The 16469-nt window shown below is 40.3% G+C and overlaps 2 protein-coding genes across 6 annotated transcripts in view; one reads left to right on the top strand and one right to left on the bottom strand.

The window, feature by feature from the left end:
• LOC100306798 (B-cell linker) overlaps nucleotides 1-10465 on the top strand; it is a 12414-nt gene extending 1949 nt beyond the window's left edge. For 2 of the 3 annotated variants that reach the window (XM_014198470.2, XM_014198455.2), the window contains exons 2-22: nucleotides 2185-2250; nucleotides 3353-3399; nucleotides 3616-3656; nucleotides 3845-3962; nucleotides 4308-4402; nucleotides 4554-4623; nucleotides 4803-4886; nucleotides 5044-5069; nucleotides 5169-5194; nucleotides 5339-5395; nucleotides 5555-5585; nucleotides 5727-5778; nucleotides 6648-6711; nucleotides 6840-6867; nucleotides 6968-6998; nucleotides 7185-7260; nucleotides 7439-7470; nucleotides 7667-7722; nucleotides 7920-8003; nucleotides 8168-8323; nucleotides 8436-10128. In XM_014198470.2, coding sequence (XP_014053945.1) covers nucleotides 2185-2250; nucleotides 3353-3399; nucleotides 3616-3656; nucleotides 3845-3962; nucleotides 4308-4402; nucleotides 4554-4623; nucleotides 4803-4886; nucleotides 5044-5069; nucleotides 5169-5194; nucleotides 5339-5395; nucleotides 5555-5585; nucleotides 5727-5778; nucleotides 6648-6711; nucleotides 6840-6867; nucleotides 6968-6998; nucleotides 7185-7260; nucleotides 7439-7470; nucleotides 7667-7722; nucleotides 7920-8003; nucleotides 8168-8323; nucleotides 8436-8552 — 1357 coding nt within the window. In that variant the 3' untranslated portion in view covers nucleotides 8553-10128. 3 annotated transcript variants of the gene reach the window in all.
• LOC106604905 (zinc finger protein 518A) lies at nucleotides 9547-16088 on the bottom strand. 3 transcript variants are annotated; one of them, XM_014200032.2, is made up of 3 exons: nucleotides 15716-16088; nucleotides 11993-14530; nucleotides 9547-11798 (listed from the first exon to the last, which is right to left on the bottom strand). In XM_014200032.2, exons 2-3 carry the CDS (start codon nucleotides 14514-14516, stop codon nucleotides 11014-11016), a joined length of 3309 nt encoding a protein of 1102 aa, XP_014055507.1. In that variant the 5' UTR covers nucleotides 14517-14530; nucleotides 15716-16088; the 3' UTR covers nucleotides 9547-11013. The 3 variants fall into 3 exon arrangements, with proteins under 3 accessions (XP_014055507.1, XP_014055500.1, XP_014055527.1); XM_014200025.2 differs by having other exon boundaries at nucleotides 15781-16088; XM_014200052.2 differs by lacking the exon at nucleotides 15716-16088 and adding an exon at nucleotides 15538-15668.
• Nucleotides 16089-16469: the final 381 nt, after the last annotated feature.

Here is a 16469-nt window from a genome sequence, read left to right as displayed (position 1 = left end):
TAATTGCATGTAGGCTTCAGTGATTGAGTGAGTTTGAGTGTGAATGGGTGTGAACTTTATTCACAACTAAGGTTAATCTTCACCTCCAAGTACTAGCCAACGTGGAATGTTGACTCTGAAAGACTGCAACTATGGTTTTTGCCAGAGCCATATATTTAGACCTTGCCATATATACACACACATATACACACATCAGACCCCTTGACTTTTTCCACATTTTGTTACGTTACAGCCTTATACTAAAATGCATTAAATTGTTCAATCTTCACACAATACCCCATAACGACAAAGCAAAAACAGGATTTAGAATTTAGAAATAGCTTCATGCTGCCATCTAGTGTAAGGTAAGAAGTGATACATTCCATAAGTGGTCTCTACTATTGTATCAGCTACTCTAGTGGTTTTCAACCTTTTTTCAGTTACTGTACCATCAAGTACATTCAGGCCTGTCCAGAATACCCTTGAAGTACCCCTTCATTTGCATTTTACCAGTACGCTTATGGTCTCATGAGTCTTCTCAAGTAAACCCTGTGGATAGGCCAAGTACCCCCAGGGGGTGTAATAAAAAACGGAAATATGTCATTTACATAATTATTTAGACCCTTTGTTGAAGCAACTTTGGCAGCGATTACAGCATCGAGTCTTCTTGGGTATGAGGCTACTGTACAAGCTTGGCACACCTGTATTTGGGGAGTTTCTCCCATTTTTCTCTGCAGATCCTCTCAAGCTCTGTCAGGTTGGATGGGGAGCGTTGCTGCACAGCTATTTTCAGGTCTCTCCAGATATGTTCGTGGCTGGGCCACTCAAGGACATTCAGAGACTTGTCCCGAAGCCACTCCTGTGTTTTCTTGGCTGTGTGCTTAGGGTCGTTGTCCTGTTGGAAGGTGAACCTTCGCCCCAGTCTGAGGTCCTGAGGTACTTTGTTCCGTCCATCTTTCCCTCGATCCTGACTAGTCTCCCAGTCCCTGCCGCTGAAAAACATCCTCACAGCATGATGCTGCCACCCCCATGCTTCACCGTAGGGATGGTGCCAGGTTTACTCCAGACGTGAAGCTTGGCATTCAGGCCAAAGAGTTCAATCTTGGTTTCATCAGACCAGAGAATCTTATTTATCATGGTCTGAGAGTCCTTTAGGTGCCTTTTGGCAAAATCCAAGTGAGCGGTCACATGCCTTTTACTGAGGAGTGACTTCCGTCTGGCCACTCTACCATAAAGGCCTGATTGGTGGAGTGCTGCAGAGGTGGTTGTCCTTCTGGAGCTCTGTCAGAATGACCATCAGGTTCTTGCTAACCTCCCTGACAAATGCCCTTCTCCTCCGATTGTTCAGTTTGGCCAGGTGGCCAGCGCTAGGAAGAGTCTTGGTGGATCCAAACTTATTCAATTTAAGAATTTTATTCTTATTTATTTAACCTTTATTTAACTAGGCAAGTCAGTTAAGAACAAATTCTTATTTACAATGGCGGCCTACCCGTCATTGTATGGAGGGTAGGCCACTTGAGGGTAGGCCACAATAATGATGGAGGCCACTGTGTTCTTGGGGAGCTCCAATGCTGCAGACATTTTTTGGTACCCTTCCCCAGGTCTGTGCCTCGACACAATTCTGTCTCGGAGCTCTAAGGACAATTCCTTCGACCTCATGGCTTAGTTTTTGCTCTGACATGCACTGCCAACTGTGGGACTTAATATAGACAGGTGTGTACCTTTCCAAACCATGTCCAATCAATTGAATTTACCACAGGTGGACTCCAATCAAGTTGTAGAAACATCTCAAGGATGATCAATGGAAACAGGATGCACCACAGCTCAATTTCAAGTCTCATAGTAAAGGGTCTGAATAATTGTGTAAATAAGGTATTTCTGTTTTTTAAGTTTAATACATTTGCAAACATATCTAAAAATCTGTTTTCGCTTTGTCATTATGGGGTATTATGTGTAGATTATTGAGGGAAAAAATGTATTTAATCCATTTAAGAATAAGGCTGTAACGTAACAAAATGTGGAAAAAGGGAAGGGGTCTGAATACTTTCCGAATGTACTGTATGTGTATGCTGTAACATTTTGTCTAGCACGTGTTATTGTCTCCAAATGGTGTTAACAGTTATGTACTGTATTACGTTTATGAACACTGCATGATTTTTGTTGAATATGATACCTTTAATGAGAATCTTTAAACGTGTCTTCCAGCCAGCTTCAGAAGATGGTCCAGGATATCAAGAAGAATGATGGCAGTATCCTAAACAGGCTGAGAAGGTCAGTTGATCAAAATAAATGTTTGACACTCCATAAACAGAGAGCATTGCTTAACACTACTCTCTGTTACCCACAAGTTCGCAAGGACACCAGTTGTGCCCCAAGTTCCTTATATTGAGTTATACACTACACTGACGAGGTAGAGGTTGGCATTTATCTGAAATGCAGTATATGAGGGGAATGAGATTCCACATCTCTATATGTGGGAACAAGAACAGAGATATGTATGGCATTGGAAATACAGCTCAGTTCAGCTGAGAGTGCAGTGCACTCACATGGGATAATTTCTTCAATGTTTTTTTGTGGTGATAAACAAGGTTATTAAAGGTTTTTAACTAGTTTTTATTTCGTTTAGTTTTGGGGTTTTGATTTGGAATTCAGGGGGGGTTAGGTTAGGTTGAAATTCTAAAGTAAATTTCAATGTGACTTGGATTTAAAGGGAATAGCCCCGAGACAAAAATTTGGTGGAAATGTATCTCGCCCATATTTAACCCAATCCAATGCTTTTTAACTTTTGTAAGAAGAATCAAATTAGCTACCAAGAATATTTGCAGGTTAACTAGTGATAGCTAGTGATAGTAATGCACAAGCTATGCCTGTTTGAAACATCGCATTCGCCTGGCCGCATTAACCCGCAAGATAACAGTTTCAGTACAGTTTTTTTTTTTACAGGTTTGTTCATTATTTTATTTCAGTTTACTAAATAGTTTTTTCATGATTAGTTTTAGTTTCAGTTTTAGTTTACTACAGTAACCTTGGTGATAAGTGGCTATTCCTCTTTCTTCAATCTGAAAATAGGCAAACAGAGAAACATGTACAGACAGCTGGCTTTCCTCTCTCTCTTTCCCTCCTTGAAAAGGATCCACTGGCACACACCTGTATATGTAAACATGCTGTAGAATTAAAGTATTCAGTAATAGATAATGAAGAAATGACATAGGTTTCAGAATGAGCAGGTGATACTACACAGAACTGGGAGGGGTAACATTAATGTGTACAATCACTCTTCAGGCCCAAAGTTGAATGTCTAAAAAAATAGTTAAGTCCATTCTTGTTTCTAAAACTTTGGCTTTTACTCCTAACTGGTCTGTCTGTACTGTAGATTTCAAAACAAGTCATCTCCAAAACTACCTGTAAGAGACTATCAAGGTAAGACCTATCTACATGTCTCACAATGTGGCCCTTGAACTAGTGTATATAATAGTAACAATAGTTTGGTTTTGGGGACAATGGTCAGCAATATTTTGCAGCAATATGTTCAGAATATGATTTCAGAAGCTACGATGCATGTCTTCCCAATGCTGTAATTTCCAATGACTTTGCATCTCATACTGTGGGGCCCTTATTTAATATTTATCTTTACAGGTAATGACGTGAAGGAAGAACAGCGGTCTGAAAAAGAGTTTGTGAGTTCAATCCACATGCTATATTGATTCTAAAACACTAAAATATTAGAGAAATGCTTCTAATATAAACGTGCATCTGACAGTGCTCCCACAGACGTTTGACTAATGTCAGCAGCTGTACAGTGTTTACACTTTACATCGACCAAAGATGTGGGACTGAGCATCTTAACGATATTATGATGTTGCAGGACAGTGACACTTATGAGGTCCCACAAGAGGAAAAGGATGACAGCTATGAGCCTCCTCCCTGTCAGAGAGTCTTCACCTCAACTTCGTCTGCCTCCTTTCCCAGGGGGGACTACATAGGTGAGAACTCGTCCACTCTGCCACACACACACACACACACACACACACACACACACACACACACACACACGTATGCATCCATGCAGGCATGCACACACGCAGGCACTCACACACACGCACAACCACACAAAACTACTACTTTAAATGCGGAAGACACATTTCAGTTGAATGCATTCAGTAGGTATCCCCTTTTCCCTTTCCTTACTCTCTCTCTAACACACACACACACACGCACGCACGCATTAGTCAGTGGACCGTGACAGACACCGATCACCGCAATGACCACGTGTTGTAGCGTTATGCAAATACTGATGTCCTGTTTCTGCTTTTGCTTCTCTTTTCCAGACAGCTGCCGCAGCAGGCCGCACCACTCACCCAGGAAGCCCATCTGGCCTCCAAAGACCACCAAACCATCCCCGTCACCATCACTGCCCCCTGAAGTAATGTGAAGTTGTTAGGCAAAACAAGAATGATTCTTGTTGCTTTCTGTTTTCATGACAGTGCGTTATCTGTCATACCTTTATGACAGCATATTGACACCTTATTTGCCTCGTACTTTTTCATGACACATTGTATGATCGCTGTCTTTAGGAAGACTACGTCAACCCAGAAAGTGACAATGAAGACAACTATATAAACCCCACAGAGGAATCACCTGCTAGTAAGCTATCCCAATAAATGAATCAGACACTGGAAATATGATGATCCAATTATATTATCTTCAACATACAGGTGTCATGAAACCATTGCACATTTTTATCTGTTGCCAATCACCTTCAGACAAATGTTACCAAGACACCTTAATGTCAACATACAATCCACATGTAAACTTCCCTTCAGACCGTCCGATGCATGGAAGAGGCAAACTGATAACGAGCAGTCGTTCAATGTCCAAGACTGTGCCAGAGCGCTCAAATAGCCCAGGTATGTAACTGCATCTCAGCAGGGGCACTGAATATATGGAATTGTTTGGGGGGGATTGATTGAATTTCAACAGATTTCCACACGTTTCATTTATTGTGCTTAATGTGCCCGACCGAGTTACAATTTTGAGGCTTAGTCTTTATGTTTTGTTTTTCAGATGTGTATGAAGTTCCTGACATGGAGGTAGGTTTGATAACCAACGGCTAATACATCACAATTAATAGTATAGTTAATGACTGTAGGACTATGCTTGATGTGTCCCATGTTCTCTTTCATCTAAAGGAAAACTCTCCTCCCCCAGTGAGCAGGTCAGTTCTGGTTCAGGGATGGTAGCACTTTTCAGACCGGGTCAAATGGGATCAACATTTCCCCTGACAGAAATACAGTATCTAAATATCTATTTATTGGAAAAGACACAAAAATGACAGCTTTTTTAAATTTATTTTTTACAGACCTTCCACACTCCTCAGAGTCCCTACACAGAGTTTGCCCCCTAGATCCAGCCCAAGGTGCTAACAATGACTACAACCTCCTCTGGAGACCATGAAACATGGATTTTATGCATGATTGCCATTGAAAGATAAACTATTTAATAAACATGAGGTCGTTTTCCTCTGTTTCATTGCCACACTGACATGAATAATTCATATGTTCTCTTCCTTCTCCAGAATGCACATAAGGAATTGTCATCCCATCCCAGTAAGTGCTACTGTACCAAAGAGACTCTGGACTTTGTACCTGACCCCAAATACTTTCTTTGATGAGATAGTAATAGAACAGTAAAGAGTGGATATTATCAGCACTGGAATCATGAACCATTTTTTTGTTATTGTCATCCAGATCCAGGAGCCAATAGATGATGACGAATATGAAGTCTGCAATCCAGACACAAGTATGTTTTCATCCATATTACCACCATCAGCCAAATGACTAAACCTTCGAACATCAATGTGGCAATAATACATTCTAAAAGAAAACAGACAACTATTAACAAAGAACATTGTTCCATATCCTCCAAAATATTTGATGTACTATGTTGGTAGTTACTTCAATTGGCTAATTATGCTATCTAGTGGATTGCCAGATGCAAAACAAAAATGGAACATTAGTAAGTTGCATGGACTCACTCTGTGTGCATAATAGTGTTTAACATGGTTTTTGAATGACTACCTCATCTCTGTACCTCACACATACAATTATACGTAAGGTCCCTCAGTCGAGCAGTGAATTTTAAACAAAGCGGCTTGAAAATCTATGGCAAGACTTGAAAATGGCTGTCTAGCAATGATCAACAACCAACTTGACAGAGCTTGAAAAGAATAATGTACAAATACTGTACAATCCAGGTGTGCAAAGCTCTTATAGACTTACCCAGAAAGACTGCTGTAATCGCTGCCAAAGGTGATTCTAGCATGTATTGACTCAGGGGGTTGAAAACGTATGTAATCAAGTTATATTTGTGTTTATATTTCATATTTTGTTTTACAAATGTTTAAATTTTTCTTCCATTTTGACATTACAGAGTATTTTGTGTAGATCTTTGACAAAAAAAATGACAATTTAATCCATTTTAATCCCACCTTGTAACACAACTAAATGTGGAAAAAGTCAAGGGGTGTCAATACTTTCTGAAGGCACTGTACATGAGACACAACACAACATACATTACAATGAATGGAACTTAAAAGATTGTAGAAGACGTACTTAACAGAACTTACTTTATATGTGTGAATTTACTGTATGTCATCTCTGTTCTCCTAGCTGGCAGTACAATGTCTGTGGAAAAACCCCTGCCTGCACTTCCCAAACCAATGCCCAGAGAGACGTACGTGTCACTCACTAAAATTATATATCATATTTTCTGTTCATTGCTGGCTGCTCGTTCACTTAGAAGACCACTGGAAAAGTCTGGTTTCAGGGTATACCTAACTCACATAATCCTCTCTATTTTAGGAAGCCATTGAAGCCATATTTTAGAACGGTAGGGGAAACTCAAAAATATATTTTGGGAAAAAAACAAAGTGTGAAATTCTAAATTCTATGGGAAATTGTGCAGGGTGATCATGTTTGTCTTTTTTCAGAGGCCAGATATTGCATCCGGGGGAAATGAAGGTAGTTACCTATTCCTAAACTGATTTGATTTTATAACCTTTTATGCCTATGAAATGCATTACAGTACATAAAACACACAATTCAATGAATGACATTGTTAAATCCAGAAAGTGTTTATGCAGTCATCCACTTGCATAATAGTAGACCACTGTAACACACTCTCTTGCTGTATCTGCTTTTCCACAGGCAAAGCACTGGCCACGAGGCACATTAACCAGAAACTCACGGCCACACCCCAGCCCTCTGAATACAAGCGTGCCATGTAAGAAACATCATGACTTCATAAGAAATCTCTCTATTTTACGCCATGCAGATATCTCTTTATAGTCTGGCCCCAGATCTGTGTGTACTGTCTTGCAGAGTTAGCAAGACAGTACAAACCGACATGTGTCAAGGCCAATATAAATTATCCCGGAATGTTCTTCTTTTCTCTACTGCAGGATTCCTCTGCCACAGATGTTGACCTCTCACAGTAAGTACAGGTCTGAGAGAGTCATGTTGATTATAAATGGTACGCAAACGGCCACAGGCAGATGACCATAACCTCGACCCTGACAGTGACACAACACAGCAAATATTTATTCTGTGAATGGATTGTGCTGTGTCTATACAACACTAAATTAGTACTTTAAAAAAAAAAGAAAATTATACTGTTTTCTAATTCCCAGAAACGGATAGAGGAACTGTACCCACAGATGAAAATGGGTTAACAGATGCTGAAGAGGTGATTAAAAACTTGACCTAAATGTCACAATTTTATTTATAACATACTACGATGTAGCTCAGAACACTGGTGATGGCATGCACAATACATGGATGAATACACTATTGAAGTTTGTGAAAACTGCAAAGCATATTAGAGCCACATGGACTTGACTTTAAACCCACTTTCTTGTTTCTGTATTTGTGTGGTTGTTGTAGGGGACAGATGTCTTGAACAAACCCTGGTATGCCAGCACCTGTGACCGTAAGACAGCTGAGGATGCCTTGGTTCGCTCAAATAAGGCGAGTCTCACTCACATGAATTACGGACAATTAAACATACTCTTATTATAATCTCGGTCTTAAGATCAACTTGCATTTTTTAATAAACTAAATCACGGGTGTTAGGATAAAAACGAGACTTTGATTGCTCCAGCTGACTGTACTGTGCATCTCCTTTGTTTCAGGATGGGTCCTTCCTAATAAGGAAGAGCTCTGGTCAGGACACACAGCAGCCATACACTTTAGTGGTGTTTTACAACAGTAGAGTCTACAACATCCCAGTGCGCTACGTCCAAGCATCGCAGCGATACGCACTTGGAAGGGAGAAGAAAGGAGAGGAGGTAGACAACATCTCATCTTGACGGGCTACAAAACAATTTTCTGATATCCATGAAATATAGATGGCCTGATTCCTAACCTATAGGCCTGACACCTTTTATTGTATTCCCTCAGCATTTCACCAGTGTTTCCCACATCATTGAGAACCATCAGAGGAACCCCCTGGTACTGATTGACAGCCAGAGTAACACCAAGGACTCTACAAAACTGTGCTATGCTGTGAATCCTTAGGCCTCACTAGACACTAACTAGTCCTATGGACCATCAGGGATTTAAGGTTCAGACTTGGAGTCACATTCCAAATCAGTGCGTCTAGTGGAAGACCTGTGTGCAAGTCATCAGGCAATTTGAGGCTGCTCTCAGTCTGAAATTACTGACCATCTGTTCAGGGTTTGTGACAAACAGTTGGATTAGTCTAGTCACATTCACCAGCCATGGCTATCCAAGCAAGATCAGAATGAAATTGACTTACTGTAATGTGCTAGTCTCTCTAGACAGACGGGTTGCTTTTGGCAATGTACCAATGCTCCAGCTTAACACGTCTGTACGTAACATAACGTCAGTTTGACATAGAGGAACTACATCACTGCCTTCTCCGCCTGTTGCCCACATCCCCCGGCCACAAAATAGAAGCTATCAAGATGAAGATCACAGAGGTTATTTTTAATGAGTGCATTTGGTAATTGGCTAGTTTGCATCAATTACCTTTACTAAAACCACTGCAAAGGTTTTGCCTGCAAACTTAGTATCGTGATTTGATGGGAGAGGTGCCTGTCTGAAGAGGACCCTCCTGGAACAATTTTTTCCCCTCTTTTCGAAATGTACTAAGTCAGTCCGTCATGATTACCATACCCTAGTCACTGCTATTGCCTAGGGTCGTGTTTCCGAGACCAGTACTGTGCCAATTCAGTAAAATAGTTCATGTGTGTACATTTTCAAAGTTGTGTTGAACATTTTGCATTCTATGGGGTCTTTTCCACCAACCAAGCATGGCCCCTCGAATAGTGCCATTATGTATTCTTAAAGAATCAAATATTGTAGAAATATTATAAATAGAAAGTAACTACAGTAAGCGTGAATGGTATATGATGCTGGAAAGCAACACCAATAGAACAAAGAAATGTCTGCAGCATTGCGTTTTATACCTTATTCTTTAGTTGTGTTCATTAACTCAAAATGATTGATGTTACCTGACTTACATACATATTCAATAATCACACATATATTGTCAAACTATTTGTATTTATTGATCTGTACAACACATAATGCTACCAGGTGTGTATCAAGATAAATACATATTCATTGTGTAAAGGTCAGGCACTTGGAGAAAAACAAATATTTTTTAAGTCAAAATTGTACCTCTTTCCCTGACTTCTCAATGCTATTCCAAACCAGGTACGTCCTATAATTCATCCATGCCAGAGAGAGAGAGAGAGAGAAAGAGATGCCTAGAGGGGCTGCTGAACATACACGCCATTACAATGATGCACTGTGATTGTGATGTGGAGAGACACTTTGACAATTTTCTGTTTAAATGCAAAAATACATGGTGGCTGACTAATGCAGACGTGTGCAGACATGTGCAAGGTCAGAAAGATGTGCTATGTGTATTTATGATTTGGGTCCATTTGACCAAGGGTCCTGGGCTGACTAACTAAAAGTAGCCCTTGTCATGGATACTGTCAGAACATAAGGAAACATACAGTAACATGCATATCAATATTGCCATAAGCTTCATAAAGTGAGATAATGGGAAGAAGTATTCACTGTCTGTTCATAATCCTATTAAAAAACATTATCATTTCAAGTCACAATAGGAATTTCTTTCAGAAAAACTATATTTTGCATGTAAAACCAGCATTGTTAGGCTATATGCAGACATGCCATCAGTCATCCTATAACATACTATGGATTTTGTTGAATTATAAAAAGGTGAATACTTTGGACTACTCCTGCAGGACTATCTTAACAAAATGTGCCCCACACATGGATACTACTATATTTGAAACCATGAATATTTTTGGTACGTACTGTACTGTATGCATTCAAACAAAAACATTCACTATTTTCTATGACCAATAACAGGGGGCGGGGAATAAAACACAGTGTACATCTGAAAATCAGAAATAAAATGTCAAATAAAATAGCTTTTAAATTTTTTTTGATAAAGCCTAGTAACATAAGAAACCTGCCATCCCCTCCAAAAACTATAATCATACCACACACACACTATACATACCCGTATAATGTTAAATGTTCACGTTTAGAGCTTTAGGAGTATGGCTCATTCGTGTCCTTCTTACAGTGTTCTGTGAAAGAGTCCCTATGACAATGTACTTAAATCAACTTATATAGCATTGCATATTGGCTAGACATAACTGAAACAACAAATAGATTGCATCCTATCTAAAACGATGATAGCACTGAAACATAAGTGGGTTTCAAATGAAATACTTAGATATGAGCAAATGAAAAAAATAAACATTAAAAAAAAGAAATGCAAATTTTACCTGAGTGTTAGAGCCATGTATTTTCAAAGAACTCATGTTGTTACATAGATTTTGTACACTATTATTTTGTCATCATTATCAACATTATTCTCTAATAAGACAGTGAAATTAATTTCATATTTTCTGTCCATTGCTTTTGTGCAGGATCACCTTTCTCAACTTTGAATCCAGTGTAGATTACATTATGACTTTTCACATTCCAACTTATCCCACTCTCTAGTAGATTCCATCAGATGGCGCTGGCCATGTCCAATCCAAACCTCCTGATCACTGAAGACTCGGCCACAAAACCAGCAGCTAAATCGTAATGGAGGCTCAGTGCTGTGTGAGATTGCATTCACCACTTTGTACTTCTTTCTGCTCATCTTTTTCAGCTTCAATTTCAAGATGAATCTCTCTTTCACTCTGCTCTCAGGCCACATACGTTGAGAGATGGAGGTATTTGTTGGGGCATTTGCCCTAAACATATTACAACCCATGCCTGCAAGGGCCTTCAATGTTTTTCGAGACAGCAGAACTTTTTGGACCTCCCCTTTGTACCTGTGGACAGTTTCCATGATATTTGTAACCTCGGGAATGTCTGTGTCTGGGTGATTTAGCACTACAACAGGCTGGTTTCCCCTTGGACATGTAATGAGTTGAGTGGGACTTAATGGCAATAGCTTCAGGGTCCTCTCCACATCTCTAGGGCCTGGCTCCCAGTGATGTGCCGCTGCAGGTGAAGCCTCTTCTTCTTCCACAACTTTGCTGGAGGGTTTATTGGCTTTTGAGAGGGGCTCAGGAGAGTCCTCTGTGGACAGTTCGCTCTGCCTCTTTCCTCTGACTGTCTGTTTATTTTGCTGTGGTGAGAGGCAAATCCTGTCAAAGACCTCCTGTTTTCCTCCATCTCTTAGTGTGGTATTGGGAGGGTAGTCCTGAGAATAAACATCTGGAGTATGGACTGGAATCTCTGACCAGTTTGTTATACCTGTTGAAATATTCAAAAAGAGAACAAATCACAATTAGTTCAGTAAAAAGGGAAGTAAACTGCTACAATAATGTCTATCATACAACATAGAGCGGCATGGACAGAATCATGCATGACAGGTAATCAGAAGTAAATAAGGGAAATACATTTAACAAATCAAATGTAATTAATTTCAGCAAGATAATGTTGATTACCTTGTGGGGAAGTAAGGTAATTGAGTATAGGGGAGGGAGACACCATGATGACCTGAGCTTCTGTAGTTCCAACCCCTTCCAGGTCAGGCTTCTCTTCCGTTATCTGGTCCAAATCATTTCCATCTGATTTGGCTCCATTAGATACATGAGGTAGGCCTACCCTTGGACACTCTTGGCCATCTAGGACATGAGAATCCACGCCATTGTTCCTTCCTTCTGTGTTTTCAGAACTGACATTAGTGTTTGGAAGGTCCACATTTTCAAAATGATATTCTAGGTTACTCTTTGTTACAGTGCTTGGAGGGATTTTAGAACTTGGCTGACTTTTCAAGACAAAGACTAAACTGTTCTGGCTCATAGTGCAACTTTCAGATGCAGTGTTGTCTTCCTTTGTCTCAACGGAATGCAAGGATGCCTCTGTTTTGTCTGATGGTGTAACCTTAAGAACCAAATGCTTTTTGCCGTCCACCATTTTGAAACCCATGGCCTCTGTAGTGCAATTGGGAGGAACTAAAATCGATTTTTTTAGGGTACTGAGGTTGTTAACTCTGGAGCTGAAATGTCCAAGGTTTGGAATAAAGCCTCCCTCTGACTTTGACGACCTACTGACCACTTTGGAGTTGGTATGTTTCTTTTTGCCATTTTCCGCTGACAGTGCTCTTTTAAGAAATCGCTGCGTCTCCTCCAAAGTTTTCTGTGGGTGCTCTAGTCTGTGGTAATTGTTCAGCAAACCTCCTCCTAACAGCGGAAGAGGACCTTGTGACATCCACTGCATTTCCTTAACTGGGTTCTTCTTCAGGAGGAGCTTTAATGCTGGTGATGATTTTTTCTCTACAGTTTTAGGGCTGACCACTTTCGTTCTCCCCCTTTTTTTGTCCCCCATATTCTTGGAAGAGCACAGAGCTTCAGGAAAGGATTTTAGCTTTTTCTCACTTTTCTCCATTGTCAACTTCGGCACTTTCATGTCCTCTGCCGTATCTTCACAGTGATTCACATCTTTGGGTTCTGCGTCATGTCTCTGGTGTTCCTGGCCAACCCTTGTTTCCTGGTTCTCTCTATTTTCTTGAGTTTGATCATATTCTACTAACTTTAGGGTTGAAATAGTGCCAACATCATTTTGTGTCAAGAATGATTCTGGACAAGTGGGTGGCCTGGTCTTTGGGGGGATAGTTGAATTCGATTGGCATCCGTTTGCATTGGAGTCCCCAGCACTAGTTTGACAAGCAATCTTCTCTAATTCCAGCTCAGTGACACACAATGACGTCTTTGTTGTGTCAGAGGTCTCTTGCTTTGCTGCTGGTGTAACCTTGAGAACCAAATGCTTTTTGCCTTCCACCATTTTGAAACCAATGGCTTCAGTAGTGACATCCGGAGGAACTGAAATCTTGTTTTTGAGCATGAGGACAGTGAGGTCTTTGTCTGTGTTTGTGAATCCAGGATTGGATATCATGCAGTTTTCTGAGTTTGAAAAGGAAGTGATGGCTTGGGGCACATTTGAAAGTACAGTCTTAAGAGCTTCGTTCCATGTCTGCCCACCTGTTTCAGCAGCCACAGACTTCTCTAAAAATTGCTTTGTCTCCTCCAAAGCCCTCTCTGGATTTGACAATCTGCAATATTTATCCAGGAATCCTTCCCCTGGCAGAGAAAGACAGCCTTGTGACATCCAGTTATTTTCCCTCACTGTACTCGTCACTGTGTGCTTCAGTCTTGGAGATGAGTTATCTACTGTTTTAGGACCAACGTCTTTCATTTTCGGCTTGTTTTTCTGGCTCTTCTCTTCACCATGAATGGTGGCCATGTGCTTTGTGATGATATATTTTCGATGAGATTTATAGTCACAGAACTGGCAACTGAAGCGGAATTGTGCTGTTTTGGCCATGAGATGTCTCATCAAATCCTGGTCAGCAGGACCTGCTTGCGGCGCAATGTTATGTAGATACAGGTGCTCCAAAAATGCTCCTACATCTCTTGTGGAGAACTTGCACTTCTCACAACAGTAGTGGCCGTTCAAGCTGTGGTGCATGTTTAAATGTGTGGTGAGCTGCAAGAGGGTGTGCTGGACATTGTCATTGCATATGTTGCAGCTGACAAAAGTGTCTCTGTGGCCTAACTGGTGGACTTTAAGGCGGGAGAATTCATGTGTAATAAAACTGCACATGTGACAAGGAAAGATTGGTTGGCTTCCTGGGTGAGTCTCCTGAAAGTGCCTCAGTAAGTCATTAGGGCTGAATTCTGTGCTGTCCTTGCATTCAGAGCATCTAAACCCAAGTACATTCCCAGAAACCTTTGTCACATGTTGACCCTCTTGAGCTTTAAGGGGCGTCTTCTTCAAATACATCTGCTCTGTGCTTTTCTCCATGTCCTCTGTTATCTTCTTTGGCCCATGCTTATCTTTACTTTGCATGGCTGGGGGCTGAACGGCAGCTTTCCTGAGACGGAGTCGTTTGTTCCAGTTTCTGTCATCATCGACAACTTTTATATTACCTCCAGCAGGGACATCTAATTCAGCGCGTGCTGGATCCATATCAATTCAGGCCTCTGTAACAGAGTTAAAAGAAACAATCAACAATTGATTTGCAAGCCAGACATTCATTATAGACATTGAACTTCTGACCTCATTGTAAAAAACATAAACAGTCAACCATTTGATTTAACTTGGTTTGATATTTTTGAGAGAAGATATCAATTTAGCCTAATTAGCCCAGCACAAAACATTTGCAGCAATTTAACAATTTCCTGGTCTATAAACTGGAAACCATCAAATATATGCAAATGTCCCCTCGGAATCTAGTCTACAGCCCACACAAGAGACCTGACCTGAGAAAATACCATATTAGGATGCATGTTTGAAATGGGGATAAAATGATCCTGATCTGTAATCATTTATACAAGAATTATGCTGTGTTTTATTACCACAATCAATAAGTGCACATTAGTGCAAACTCTTGTAGTGCAGTAGGCTTCACTATAAGGCTAGTAGCCTACAATATTCAAAACTACTCTGCTGCCTACCTGCGTGGTGTATTGTCTGAGTAGTGCATGTTCTCACAACATAACCAACAGCATGGGCCAACCTTATCCACCTGTTGCAGATTCAATGTAATTACATTTCAGACTATTTACTATAGTAGAAATGTCTTACTTCATAATCTTATACTCAAATGATGTGCCATGTAAATTTCTCAATGTGACTGACCAAAGGACTTGCAACAATACACCAAATCTGACAAAAAAAAATGCATTTGTAAATGGATCTCAGTCGAAGAAAAGATTCTATGCTAAAGCACACCTGTTCAGATTATATCCCAATAGGTCTCAGTAGAAGATAATATGATATGCTAAATTGGTTGCTGGCCGCAAAACAATATTACAGAATGTCAACTTTGCATCAGGTCAAAGCTGTCAGCCTTTTCTATTGTGCTATTTGACTTGAGCAAACAAACACACTGAGAAGGTTCATTAACATGTAACAAACAAACGCGTTCATTTATTGTTTTAAAACAATTCATATTTTTGCTTCGACCATCACTCATCATCACCTTTACCTCACTGCGTTGTAAAACATTTTCTCTGAAGTGTGAGCTTTCGAACGGCTGGCTGATTTGCCAATTGATTGATTTGAATTAAATACACATGAAGAGCTTAGGTTGTGACAAAGTGCACAGAAAAATTGCGCGACAAAAAGTTAATCTCATCAATGTATCTCAACCAAAATGTATTTACCGCTGAGTAAAACTCCGATATAATTGACAACGACGACATAATTCGAGACTTCGGTTAGCTTTTACCTTTGTTTTGTAGGCTTGACAGCTCAGCGAATGGCAGCCATGACAGCTTCATCCGGGGATTACGCAGAGTTGAGCGAGAGCTGTACAACAGAGTAGCCTACCAGCACGGATGATTAATGGCTCATGCACCGTTTAGCCTACATGGCGGAGGCACGGCTTGAGTATACTATCCAAAAGTGTTTTACTATATCGCTAGTCGGTATAATACTTTTTTTTTACTGTTACTTTCAGTACGTGCAGCTCCATAGTTTATAACAGTGGTATAACTGTTCGAGGGAGTCATAACAAGATTGCACTTCCTTTGCCCCTCCAAATAGTCTACTGTTCACTGAACCATCTCTTCTTGGTATTTTGTTGTCAGCCTGTTAGTGAGAAGATTATTATGAAAAATAAATACAAAAATGTAGATTTCACCCTTAAAAATAATAATAATACGATGTAAGGTAAATACTGCTGGGTAAATGTTCACTTGTATGTGATAGGCTATTTGGGTCATATATTTGTTAGCACTTTGATAGGGGTAGGATGGTGCCTCAATCAGACCAAAGAAGCCTGCTGATTAAATCACATGAGAGACTAAAGATTCTGGAGGGAGGAAGCAGGAGGCTACGTGCCCATGTCCTTTGCTGCTTGCGCAATGGAAAAAGGTGTTGGACTAACAGATCAAGGAATTGGGTTGAAGACATGCT

This window comes from Salmo salar, chromosome ssa01 (assembly GCF_905237065.1).
Source record: "Salmo salar chromosome ssa01, Ssal_v3.1, whole genome shotgun sequence".
Lineage (NCBI taxonomy): Eukaryota > Metazoa > Chordata > Actinopteri > Salmoniformes > Salmonidae > Salmo > Salmo salar.
Note: the sequence above shows the minus strand (reverse complement) of the source record. Positions and strands in the feature narration are given on the sequence as shown.